General features: G+C 54.7%; 1 protein-coding gene across 1 annotated transcript in view; it reads left to right on the top strand.

The window, feature by feature from the left end:
* LOC102764867 (carbonic anhydrase 13) overlaps positions 1–10429 on the top strand; it is a 40583-nt gene extending 30154 nt beyond the window's left edge. Inside the window, exons 8-10 of the mRNA XM_006773125.1 lie at positions 7294–7368; positions 9440–9538; positions 10349–10429. Coding sequence (XP_006773188.1) covers positions 7294–7368; positions 9440–9538; positions 10349–10429 — 255 coding nt within the window. The remainder of the gene's footprint in view (positions 1–7293; positions 7369–9439; positions 9539–10348) is intronic.
* The last annotated feature ends 1765 nt before the right edge of the window (positions 10430–12194 follow it).

Raw genomic sequence — 12194 nt, forward strand, 5'->3', positions numbered from 1 at the left:
GCCTCCTTCCTCTGACAGCCGTGGCCAGGGACCAGCCCACACATGTCTGCAGAGAGAAAACAGGACCAAACAGGACACAGAATCCTTCCCGATGGCGGTTTCCCTGAGTTCCGGCCGGGGGTGCCCTGTGCTGTCAGCCGCAGCAGAAAATCCGATCCCTGTGACCACGGACCTCACTCCTGGCCTGGGATTCCCGCTCCCGGCCTTGGAGCAGGAAACTGCCACGTGTGCAGAACCATGAGATGCGTCCACTGCCGCCTGCAGGGAACTGGGCAGCATCGCGAGCCTCAGCTCGTGCTAAACATTGTCCATCATAGAGACCGAGCCAGTCACGCTCTCCTGATGTTTGGTAAAAATCTTGAGTTCATTTCCAGAATGACAGAATGGGGCACCTCTTTCTGCCTGCAGACTGCAGCTCCTGGCACAGGGTACCTCTTTCTGTGGGGAAACCAGGGATTCTGCTCAACATTCTACTTCATTAAAAAGTTGGTCATATTTCCAATGTTAAAGTGAATTTTGGTTTTGACTGTGTCGCCGATTCATGATGCCTTTGAAAAAATGAGCGATAGGGGAGTTGGTGGGGGTCGGGGAGGGATGTGAACTGCCAGTTTGGGTGAGAAACTCATTGAGATATAAACGCTATTTAAACTTCAGTGCTAGTGCTGCATGTCCACCCATGGGTGTTACTGATAAACTGGGTAACATTCAGCAGACGCAGTGCTGGCCAGCTCCTGCATCGAGGCCCTTTGAGGCCTAGAGCCCAGCGCCCAGCCAGGCAGGCAGCTGAGGGTGTGGGGAGGCCGGGCCCCTTCGGCCCTGGGTTTCCCCTAAGAGCAGGGCAGTCCTGCTGCCCGTTCTGTCCCTGAGGGGCAAGTTCCTGAGCCTCAAATAAAGGTGCAAGCCATCCACCAACCCGCCCATTTCCGGGCAAAGCCCATCGTCCCTGGCCATGTCCCTCAGTGTGTAAGTAATTCTGCAATGTGGCCTTGCAGAATCGATATGTACTTCAACCCATTGCTCTGGTGAGTTCTATGTGTTTTGGTGAAGGGGGGTGAGGTTGGGGCTCTTCCTGGTACAAGGACTGACCCTGCATTAGAGAAGGGATGGACCTCACGCTGACATTGAGAGAACTTAAACTGAGTTCCCTTGATTCTGATGCTTTGTTAGCACCCCTCCCTCCCGCTGGGCGTGGGTTCCGTTGTAGGAGTTATTCTGAGATGTCTTGTTGGCGGGGGCCTGCGTGTTGGTTGGCAGGAATAGCCCCAACGCGATGCCGCATGCTCGGCCCTCAGCACTGCATGCGACCAAGAAACCAATTTCCACTTGTCTTTTTCATTATTGATCCTATTATAGGTGTTCCCCAATGTAACTCTTTCTCTCCTGCACCCCTGTTCCCTCCCGCCCCCCCCCAATTCCTCACCACACTATTTTCTGTGTCCAGGGGCTGTGCCTACATGCACACAGTTCTCTGGTTGATCTCTTCCCACCTCCTCACCCTGCCCCTCTGAGATCTGCCTGTCTGTCCAGGTGTCCGTGCCTCTGGCCCATGTTGTTCACTGCCCTCTGCTGGATGCATTCACTGCCACAGCTGCCACAAGGTGGCAGCCGTGCAGGGACCGCTGTACCCTCCGTCGGAGCGCGTGTGCGGGGTGTGCGCTCAGACAGGGGAATAGCCTAGACCAGTGGTCAGCAGACGGTGGCTCGCGAGCCACATGCGGCTCTTTGGCGTGGCTCGTGAGCCGAGGTTTGCTGACCACTGGCCTAGTGAACCTCTCATTTATCCAGTGATTCCCAGAGTGCCCTGGGCGGGTCCCTTCACCCAGGGCTCTGGTCTGCCGCCATCATTGCTGCCTGTCCTCACCGCACCGGCTGCACTTTGGCCAGCAGGAGGCCTCCGCGCTGGCCAGCGAGCAGTCCCTCCCCTCCTGCCCGCAGCAGCTGGCGGGGACATGGGACTCCAGTGGGTTGCCTCAGGCCTGGGCGCCGGACTGACTGTGTCAGAGACTCCGGCCGCTCCCTCACTCCTTCCTGGAGGGACTCACGGCTGTCCTGCCACCTGATGTCCCCACATCAGCGCCAAGGCCAGGCTGTGGCATCCGTTCCTGTCGAGGTGCCAGGAACGGTACCAGTTTCTCCCCGTTTGGGGGAGTCCTTGGATCCCAGTCCCAGCCGCTCACTGCAGCCACTCGAGCTCCGGCCGAGTGTCCCTGGGCTCTGCCTGCAGAATGGCCGCCTGTCGTTTGCTTCTGCAAAGTGGCCGCCCTTTGTTCCGAGGACTCATTTTGGAAAACTCCTTCCTGGCCCTCTTTCTGGTTCTGGTCCTGCACTTCTGAATGGCCTGCCTGCGGACTCCACGTTTCTTTGCCACATCCTTTCCCAGCCTCACCTCTTATTTTATTGTCCCCCCACCCCCACCCCTCACCCCCCTCCTCTGCCCTCAGAGCGCTTCCTCTTCGGGGCCCTACCTTCTGCCATCCTCTCAGGAAAGAGCAGATCAGTGACGATTCCGCTTCTTGCGAGGGCACAGCAGTGCGGCCGGGGCAGGCCAGGGGCTGCCCCCCGAGGAGTCTCATGAACCCCTGCACCTGGTGAAGCCCTGCAGGTGTAGAGTGAAATCCTTAGGCAGCAAGGTCAGACCTGATCGGTCAGCACCGCGAGTTCCTCCAGGGGCAGCCCCGCACACCTGCGCGCCTGCTAGGGAGCAGGCCTGTGTGTTCCTGTCCGTGCTGGCGCAGGTCCTACCACTCCCATCAGCACGGTCATCCGAGGGGCATGTATTGCCTTCCGTGGGAAGGCCGCACGGACAGGAAACCCAGCCAGAAGCGGACGGCGTGGTGAGTGTGGGACTCAGAGCTAAGGCCACAGAGAGAAGTCAGCGCTTTATATGATCAGACCTGGGATCGTCAGAAACCTCCAGCTCACCAAACGGGGATTTTCAAAGTGAGTTCAGGAAAGTAGATCTGTGTTGTCTGTACCTCCCAGCATAATCTACAACAGGGGTCCTCAAACTTTATAAACAGGGGGCCAGTTCACTGTCCCTCAGACCGTTGGAGGGCAGACTATAGTTTAAAAAAAACTATGAACAAATTTCTATGCACACTGCACATATCTTATTTTGAAGTAAAAAAACAAAACGGGAACAAATACAATATTTGTATTTGCATGTGGCCCGCAGGCCGTAGTTTGAGGACCCCTGATCTACAAAATAGTTCCAAGAGGACTAAAATGCCGGGTCTGCTGGATGTTTCCTCAGTGCTGCATCATGTGGGAAAAACGCTGATACTCTTTGCCTCTGTGGTTTCAGCTTCTATTCGGTGACGGATCAGCTTTTCCTGGTCCCGCAAATAGCAGTTTCCAATCTCCAGGCCCGGGGCCTGCCCTGTGCGAGAGCTTGGGTGTCTGCTCTTGCTCCAAGGCGCAGGTGAGAAAGCCCAGCTCTCAGAGCGCTTTGGCTGATGCACACACTGTTCCCTTTTCTTTTTAAACATTTTCCCCCTATTTCCCCCATTGACCCCCTCCAGCCTGCCCCCAGATGTACAGACTTTTCAACTCCTCTCTTAGTCCCGGTGTTTTTGGAAAGTCCCAGTGGAGTCCCCAAGTACACGAGGCATTGTTGCCTCTGCTTATGGAGTGGGTGAAATAGAGAGCAAAGGAAACGCTAGAGCGGCCTAGAGGAACTCAGTGCCGCCTGCTTCTTCTGTCCCGTCTTACTTCTGTGGGAAAGCTCTTCCGGGAAAGCAGCTTCTGATGCAGATGAGAAGCAGTGAGATGAAATCGGGGTGCAGAGGGGAGAGAGGCACGGACCCATGATATGAGGCTGCCCAGCGTCCCATAACCACGTCGACATCCTGCAGGTCTGAAGACTCCAGAAGAGATTCTCAGGGTTGTGACACATAAGAATCATTGGGATCCACGAAACTCCTGCAGGCCTCGTCCTAAGGTCCGGATGTGGCTCGCCCCCTGAGCCCTTCCCTCCATGGGTCCCCCCCCTCCCTGAGCCTTTCCCTCCATGGGTCCCCCCCTCCCTGAGCCCTTCCCTCCATGGGTCCCTCCCTCCCTGAGCCCTTTCCTCCATGGGTCCCTCCCTCCCTGAGCCCTTCTCTCCATGGTCCCTCCCTCCCTCCCTGAGCCCTTCTCTTCATGGTCCCTCCATCCCTGAGCCCTTCTCTCCCAGGACATGCTGCTGGGACAGCCTGAGGCCAGGCAAGGAAACAGTCGCCAGCCCAAGGCTGCTGCTCCTTTGTTTGCGTTTAGTTGCTGCACTTTCTGAGTTTTTCCTTTAGAACCGGAGCTGGACCACGTGCCTGAAGTGCTCCCTCGGCCCAGGAGAGCGCTGCAGCTTGCGGCTTCCCAGGAGCACAGGCGAGCTGGGTTGAACCTCTCACCACCAGAGTCTGAAGTTCGAGCCCCAGTGGTTCTCCTTCACGGACTGTTAAGAAAAAGCAGAACTGAACCTGGCTTCCTGCCAATAAAAGGAAAAGAGGAAGCAGAGGGTCTGTTTTCTTAATTCCAAGGATGCACTTCTTATGACAAGCGACGTCTCCTTGTCACAGGGAATGAAATGCATCCTGTTAACAATCAGTAAGATGGAAAGGTTATGAGGACACATTCCACTTGAACTTTTTAATAAGAGGACTGACATATATCTCTTACTTACTAATGCTCAATAACAGATTAATGCTTGGATTATCCCTATAACTGATTAATGTTCATGGTAGATACGTCAGTTTACCTCCAGGTCAGATAGTATCTTTCAAGTGACTTGGAAAACCTTAGGCACGTGCTGGTCTTCGGGCTAATCTCATACAGGTGAGCTCAGTGTGAACACTAAACGTGGTGCTCCCCTCAGCCCTGGCCCAGGGTGGTGGGTGTGCCTGCGCCTCTCCCCGTCCCCGAGACTGCGCCTCCTCCTCTCTAGCTTCCTTCTAGTCTGTTCTCTCTCACTTCCTCCATCTCCGGGCGATTCTTTCTCGCCCCACAACTAAGTAACCTTCACTCCATAGAGGAGGCCACATTCACATCTCAGCCCGTCCCCTCACGCTGACCTGTAACTGCCCAGCTGCCTCCGGGACAGCCTGGGACGTGTGCGACACCTGACCACACCGCCCACATTGCACACGGCGTCCCTGCCACTGCCCTCTCCTGGGAGGGTCATTTCAGCAAACCGCACAGCAGGCGCTCCAGACTCAAAGCCACGCGCAGCCGGTCTCTGATCCACATCGTCCGTGAGCCCGGCCTGGGGATGCCTGCTGGCTCCCGCCGCCCTGGCTCTCCACTCTCCCCGCACAGCTCCCCTCAGCAGCCTCCTGTCACTCACAAGAAACCCGCATGTCCTCAGATGGCCTGTCCCCATTCCTCCCAATGTCGCCTCCTCAAAGAGGCCTTCCCTAACTGCTCTCGAGTCACGTGTTATTCTGTGGCTCCTGACCTTGCTTATGTCCCTCCACAGCACTTAAAGACTCCACAGTAACTTTTCAGTTTCTTATGTCATCTATCTCTCCCACCAGAATGTGACTTCTTAAGAACAGGGGTTTTACTTTGTGAGCCAATGTTCCCAGCATCTAAGCAAGGCTTGGCTATGATAGATGTCAGTGAGTATTTAATGAGCAAAGGAATGCTTTTTCATGCACATTTGATACAATATGATCAGTGGCAATGCTGTGTTGTATCCCTCAGAGCTGCTGAGAGATAGAGCATGACTGCTCTCACCACAGGAAGGAAATGGCAGTAACATGACATGGGAGAGCTGGTGGCTAACCTGTGGTAGGAATCACATGCCGTATGTAAAACTACCAGGTCAACACATTGCACATCTGAGACCCACACCATGTTACACGGCAACGACATCTCAACAAAAAATGAGATCACAGAGACTCACAGTAAAACCTTTAATTTCCTGGTTTGGGTCTGTGCTTCTGGAGAAGGCTGGGTATCTTATATAATAAAAGCCTAACATGCAAATTGTCCCCTCAGGCGGTCCTCTGGAAGTTCGACCAGGAGACCAGGAGTTCGACTGCTCACTATCACGTGCATTGACCACCGGGGGGCGGGGCAGAACATGGTGGGCGTCGGCGACGCAGAGCTGGCAACTGGCAACAGTGGAGGCGCTGCTGGATTTGATGAGCCCTGATGAGAGTGGGACCGTGGTGGGATGGTGGAGCAGGTGAGCGGGTGGCGCCAGGCCAAGGCGGGGTGCCAGGCTGAGCTGCGGGGTTGCAAGGCTGGGGCTCGATCTCTGCAGGCCACCCTGAGGGACCCCACCGGTGTGCGAATTCATGACCGGGCCTTTAGTAGAGTTTTAAGTCGCTATGGATGTGCCACATTCCCTAAAGCACTTTGGAGAGATATTGCATCTTTAAGATGTGAGTTAGTACCCCGCTGGTGTGGGTCAATGGTTGAGCATCCACCTATGAACCGGGAGGTCATGGTTCGATTCCCGGTCAGGGCACATGCCCAGGTTTCGGGCTCAGTCCCAGTGTAGGATGTGCTGGAGACAACCGATCGGTGATTCTCTCTCATCATTGATGATTCTATCTTTCCCTCTCCCTCTCCCTTCCTCTCTGAAATCAATAAAAAGATATATATATAAAAAAGATGTGAGTTAGTGCAACAGCGCAGACACAGATATGTTCACAAATTATTTTCAGCAGCGCTTTAGTAGCGTGAAAGACTTCTGGAAGTTTCCATGAATGTTCAAAGGCATAACTCACTGTCTCTCACTCAAGGAACCTCGCTCACAACTCCATGGACCTGTTTCCGGACTCAGGTGGCAGCTCTGTCCTGGACCCTAACACTCCGGGGGAAGCTCAGGACGGGGGGATCCCTCACGGTAAATGGTCGGTATTTGGAAGGGGGACTATGCAGCACAAGGAACAGTGTATTTTAACAGGAATTAAAGAAACTCCAAGAGGAAAAATGAGCAGAATCCCCCCAGAGGGTGTAAAGGGCAGGTTTAGGGTTATTCCTTTGTTCACCACCAGGAGGTGCTGTTGGAAAAGAAAAGCTGGTTTGCTCTGAGGGAGGGGAGCGGGCGGCTGGCAGGAGACTGGACAGGGGGCCTTTCCACGTGACCCCATCTGCTGCTGCTGGGTTCCAGCCCAGGGGTCCCGCTCCTTCACTGCTACGTGGTGGTGGTGTCCGTTTGCAGCTCAAGGTGAAGTCAAGTCAGCTCCCAGCTGGTGCCTGTAATTCTTTCTCCCCTCCCCCGGTGCCGGCAGGCCACTGTTCCCGCTGGGAGCATCCTGCCACCTCCTCTGGGTGTCTTTGCTCCTCTGGGCCCCGTCTCTGTCCCAGAGACTCCACAAGGCCAACGCTGAGCTCTTCCTCCTGCCGAGTTTTGGGTCTGATGTTAAGGGCAGGGGCCGAGGCGTAAGTGCAGAATGTCATCGGGAGGGCGGAGAGGAAGGGGTGGCTGTGAGCAGGGGGAGTGTCTGCACTGCTCCAGGCCTCGCGTTCCTAACCCACAGCAAACGGAGAACGGCATCAACATAGCAAAGGGGTGTGCCTCTTAGACCCCAGGCGCTCACAGGAGGTGTCCCAGGGTCTGGCACCCCCATAAATGTTTCCCACGAATGAGGCCATTGTCCCCGAGGGAGACACACTAACCATCGCATAGTCCCAGCACCTTTTAGATGCGGCGCCAGGTGTCCCTGCTGGTGTTGCTGCTCAAAGGAAGCGTGAAAACGCCCTAAAGAACCAAAGAGGAGGGGAGATTGCTTTCTGGGACACAGCGTGGAGGCCTGCCTCTAATCACGCATTAGAAGCGTGTCGGACGGGAACATTACGGCCTTTTCCCCCAACCTGCCCATCGAGGAGGCCAGTGCAGTTTGCCAAGTAACCGACTGAGGCTGATACCACAATGATGCTGAGCTGTGTCAGCAGCTGCTTCTGCTGCGACCGACCCTGAACTTAGAGGCTCAATTAGAGGCTCGGGTGGGGATGCGGTGGGGACAGCAGCAAACACAGTACAGGTGAGCGTCCTGCTACCCTACGCCAGCACACGCGGCTGAAGGCAGGGATGCGGCCAGAGAAACGCGTTGTGCGGTGATTTTGTCACTGCGCCAACATCAGAGGCCCTGGCACTCACCTAGACGTCCTGCGGGCAGCACACCTGGCTCCCGGTGTGGGCACTGCGCCTGGGACAGACACGTGGGTAACGACTCTACGACCTTGGATGGCTGTGACGTCACACGGCTGTGATGTCAGCACATCTGTAGGATTTCCCTGCTCCATGGTGATCTTATGGGGTGGAGTTCCATGTGGTCCAACTTGACCAAAGGTCCTTATGAGGCGTGTGACCATGTTCACGTGACAGGTAACAATATCTAAATGTGATGGTCCCACACAATGCCCAGTCCATGCACTCACACACTGAGCCCTATTGTGAGTCCCGCCCCTGATCCGTGTGTGGAACGTCTGTCTAGAGCAGTGGTTCCCAGCCTTTTTCTGGCCATGCCCCACCTACGCAACTCTAAAATCCTGAGGGCCCCCCCCCCATGACATATAATTCTTATTATTCAAAAAGCGAACTCCTATTCACGTGGAGGAAGCCTAAAAGGGCATTAACTTGGTCTAAACGAGCTTCCAAAGAACATGGCATCCATGAAAGAGAAAAATAAAAGAAGGAAAGGACAGTTGAAGTACTGAGAAAGACATCACTAAGATATTGTTAAAATAATAATAATAATAATATAAACTGATGTGAAAAAATAGCAAAGAAAGTTTCAAAACATAATTGAGAACTGAAATGCATAAATGTCACAGTATATATTTATATACTGTACACGAGGCCCCTAGAACCATAAGAAATGCAAAAAATTCACTGTTAATAACTCATTCTCAAATTCCCCCCCTTCCCCCTGTAAGGCGACACTGGAAACCATGGGTCTAAGGGCCTGGGCTCGGGCTGCGTGGATGGAGCTTTGTCCCTGCCCTGAGTGCTCATCGCGGTGGGTCTGCGGAGGGAAATGCTATTTTCTCAGGCACCACAGCGGGTGGGCTGGGGCGGCACCCACCGCTGAGTCCCGGGAGCCTCACTCCAGACTGTGGAGCCCGGCAGGCTGCCGCCCTGAGCAGAAAGAAGGGATTTTTCTCTCTTTCTATCACACCTGACGTTACTATGACCAGGTGAGACCTGCTGAGCGCTGTTCTGGGCACAAATCAACTCCTTGCAGGCTCGGGGCAGGGCACCGTGCCGTTCCCATTTCACGGACGGGATGCTGAGCGAGGCCAGGGCACCAGGAGGTGTTCAGGTCTCCAACTCACACAGATGGCAGATTTGTCAGTTTTCACTGGATTTACTGGGGTGCCATCGGTTAATAGATGGTAGGGCTCAGGGGCACAGTTCTACAGCACACACCTATACACTGTTCACCACAAGCCACGTCTCCTCCCATCACCGTTTATCCCCTTTACCTGCTTCTGTCTCCCCTCCCCGCAGAGAGCGGATTTAAAACGTCACCTCAAAGGCAAGAAAACACGCCCAGGTTCCCGCTTCCACACCAACGGCCACGCGGCCGCGCTGCCTTTCAGGGTTGAGGTGAGCGTCTGGTGCACTTGTCTTACAAAGTCTGAGCGTGTGTTTTGCTTCCTATGGATTGGACGATGCCATGGAGACTGAGGGCCAGGGTTCGGATGTGACTCCGGACCTGGGGATCCTACATTTGCAGTAATTTCCAATGCGCTTGATAACGGGGAGGGCGAGGGCTGATTTCCACCCAGAGTGCGGGTTCATTTCCCTCCCTCTGGCCTTTCTGTCTGCAGGCTCAGCAGAGCAGGGAGCAGCTGTCCCATCCCGTCCCTCTGGTGACAGCAGCCGGGCAGGGAGGTGGCACATGGCTGGGGAATGTCACACGCCCCAGCTGGTGCTAATCTTCCTTCTCCTAAAGCAGAGACATTGGGTCTCGGGTGTCACCCAGGGGCCAGCGCTGAGGACTGAGCAGACTCGGAAAGAATGTCAGTGTTGAGTGAGTGCTCGAGGAGATGCCTGCATTTTAACTGGGGAGTCCTGTCTGTCTTTCTCGCAGGTCCCAGAGCCCTGTGCACCACGAGGTCTCCTTGGAGCAGGGACTGGGCCTCCAGCCCACTCTCTTGCCTTCAGTCGCTGCCTCCCCGCTGAACGTGCCATCTCTCTAAGACTCGGGCTGGTGGTGCGCCTGGCCCCAGCAGAGAGGCAAACCCTCAGAGGTGCTGCCTGCGGGGACCCAGGCCCCTGTGCTGTGTCCAGACTCCCCAGCCTTCTCTGCACAGCCCTGCTCCTCCTCTCTCTTCTCCCACTCGCTTCCTTCTCCCAGGGGCCCTGCTTTTGTTTCCTCACCCTGGAAACCAGTGCCTCCCTCTTGTGGTGCAGGTTGACTGTCTCTGTGGGAAGCCGCTCCCAGCACTGCTGCCCGGAGTGCAGGAGCCCATGGCTGCCTCTCCAGCTGCGTGAGTCCGTGTCCTGTTTTCATGCCCAGAACGAGGGCACTGGCAGGCACGTAGTAGGTGCTTGTTTAATGATACTGAGCAGACTCATCTATTTAAAAGTAGGTTATAGCCACCAGTGAGTTAATAAAAAGCAAGCACTGGCTTCACAATTAGGCTGTGACTTGCACCAAGGCTTCTGTGCCCAGGCACTGGGTCTGGGGTCCAAGAGCTGCATGACCTGGGTGTGGGGAGATGCATGCCCAGGGGGTGCTGCGTGGTATGTATATACTCCTTTTTGTTAAAAATCTTTGAATTGCTCACAGTTCTAGTCAGCAGAACAATGGTCCCTTCAGTGCACACATCCTACTCCTGGAAGCTGTGGCTCAGTTACCTCACATGCAACAGGACTTCACAGACACGGATAAAGGTACCGGCCTGGAGGTGGGGCGGCCAGGCATCAGCTGGGGCCAGTCTGGTCACGGACATCCGGGGCGTGGAGGGCCGTTCCTGCTGTGGCAGAGAAAGGTGTGTTCACAGAAGCGGGGCAGGGCGATACTGCCTAGTTAAAGTAACTTTCCCCAGCTTTATTGGGGTATGATTGACAAATAAAATAATATACATTTAATGTTGTGCGACATGGCTTTTAAGATGTAGAACATATGCTTACTGTACTTATACACTGAAATGACTCCCACAGTTGAGACGTCTGTCGCCCACTTGGCTGCCTTCTGTGTGGTGAGAACATTGCTACTCTCAGCAAATGTCAAGGCAGTAATACAGTTTTATTAACGGTATGAACGACTATCAATCAGGCTGCATGTTAGAGCCCAGAACTTACCTCTAACTGGAAACATGTACTCTTTGACCAACACCTCCCCCACTTCCCGCCCATCACCCTGGTGACCCCTCTTCCACTCTGCTTCTGAGCCCAACTTTGTAGATTTCATATGAAAGTGAGACCATGTGGCATCTGTCTTCCTGCGTCTGCCTGCTTCACTAGCACATCCTTCGGATCCACTTGTGTTGTCACAAATAGCAGAATTTTTTTTTAATTGTGGTTGAATATATCACATTATTATATATGATCTGGGCTGGGGTGGGCAAAAGTAGGTGTACAGTAGTGAGTTTATTTTTGTACTAGAGGCCTGGTGCACAAGAATTTGTGCACTCAGGGGGGTCCCTCAGCCCGGCCTGTGCCCTCTCACAGTCTGGGACCCCTTAGGGGATGTCCACCTGCTGGCTTAGGCCCGCTCCCCGGGGGATTGGGCCTAAGATGGCAATCAGACATCCCTCTGGCAGCCTGGAAGCCTTAGGGGGATGTCCACTTGCCAGCGGGAAGCAGGCCTAAACTGCAGTCAGACATCCTTAGCGCTGCTGAGGAGTCAGGAGAGGCTCCCACCACCACTGCTGTACTGGCAGCCATCAGCCTGGCTTGTGGCTGAGCAGAGCTCCCCATGTGAGAGCACACTGACCACCAGAGGGCAGCTCCTGCATTGAGCGTCTGCCCCCTGGTGGTCAGTGTGTGTCATAGTGACCAGTCATTCCCAGTCATTTTGCTGTTAGGGTCAGTTTGCATATTACCCTTTTATTATATAGGATAGAGGCCTGGTGCATGGGTGGGGGCCAGGTGGTTTGCCCTGAAGGGTGTCCTAGATCAGGGTGGGGGTCCTGCTGGGGTGCCTGGCCAGCCTGGGTGAGGGGCTGAGGGCTGTTTTGAGGCAGGTTCTTGCATCCTCCAAGCAGAACTTTGGACCTTAAGATGGGTCATTCTCCTTCCTGACTTATTCCAG

The sequence above is a fragment of the Myotis davidii genome, unplaced genomic scaffold, assembly GCF_000327345.1.
Source record: "Myotis davidii unplaced genomic scaffold, ASM32734v1 scaffold1466, whole genome shotgun sequence".
Classification (NCBI taxonomy): domain Eukaryota; kingdom Metazoa; phylum Chordata; class Mammalia; order Chiroptera; family Vespertilionidae; genus Myotis; species Myotis davidii.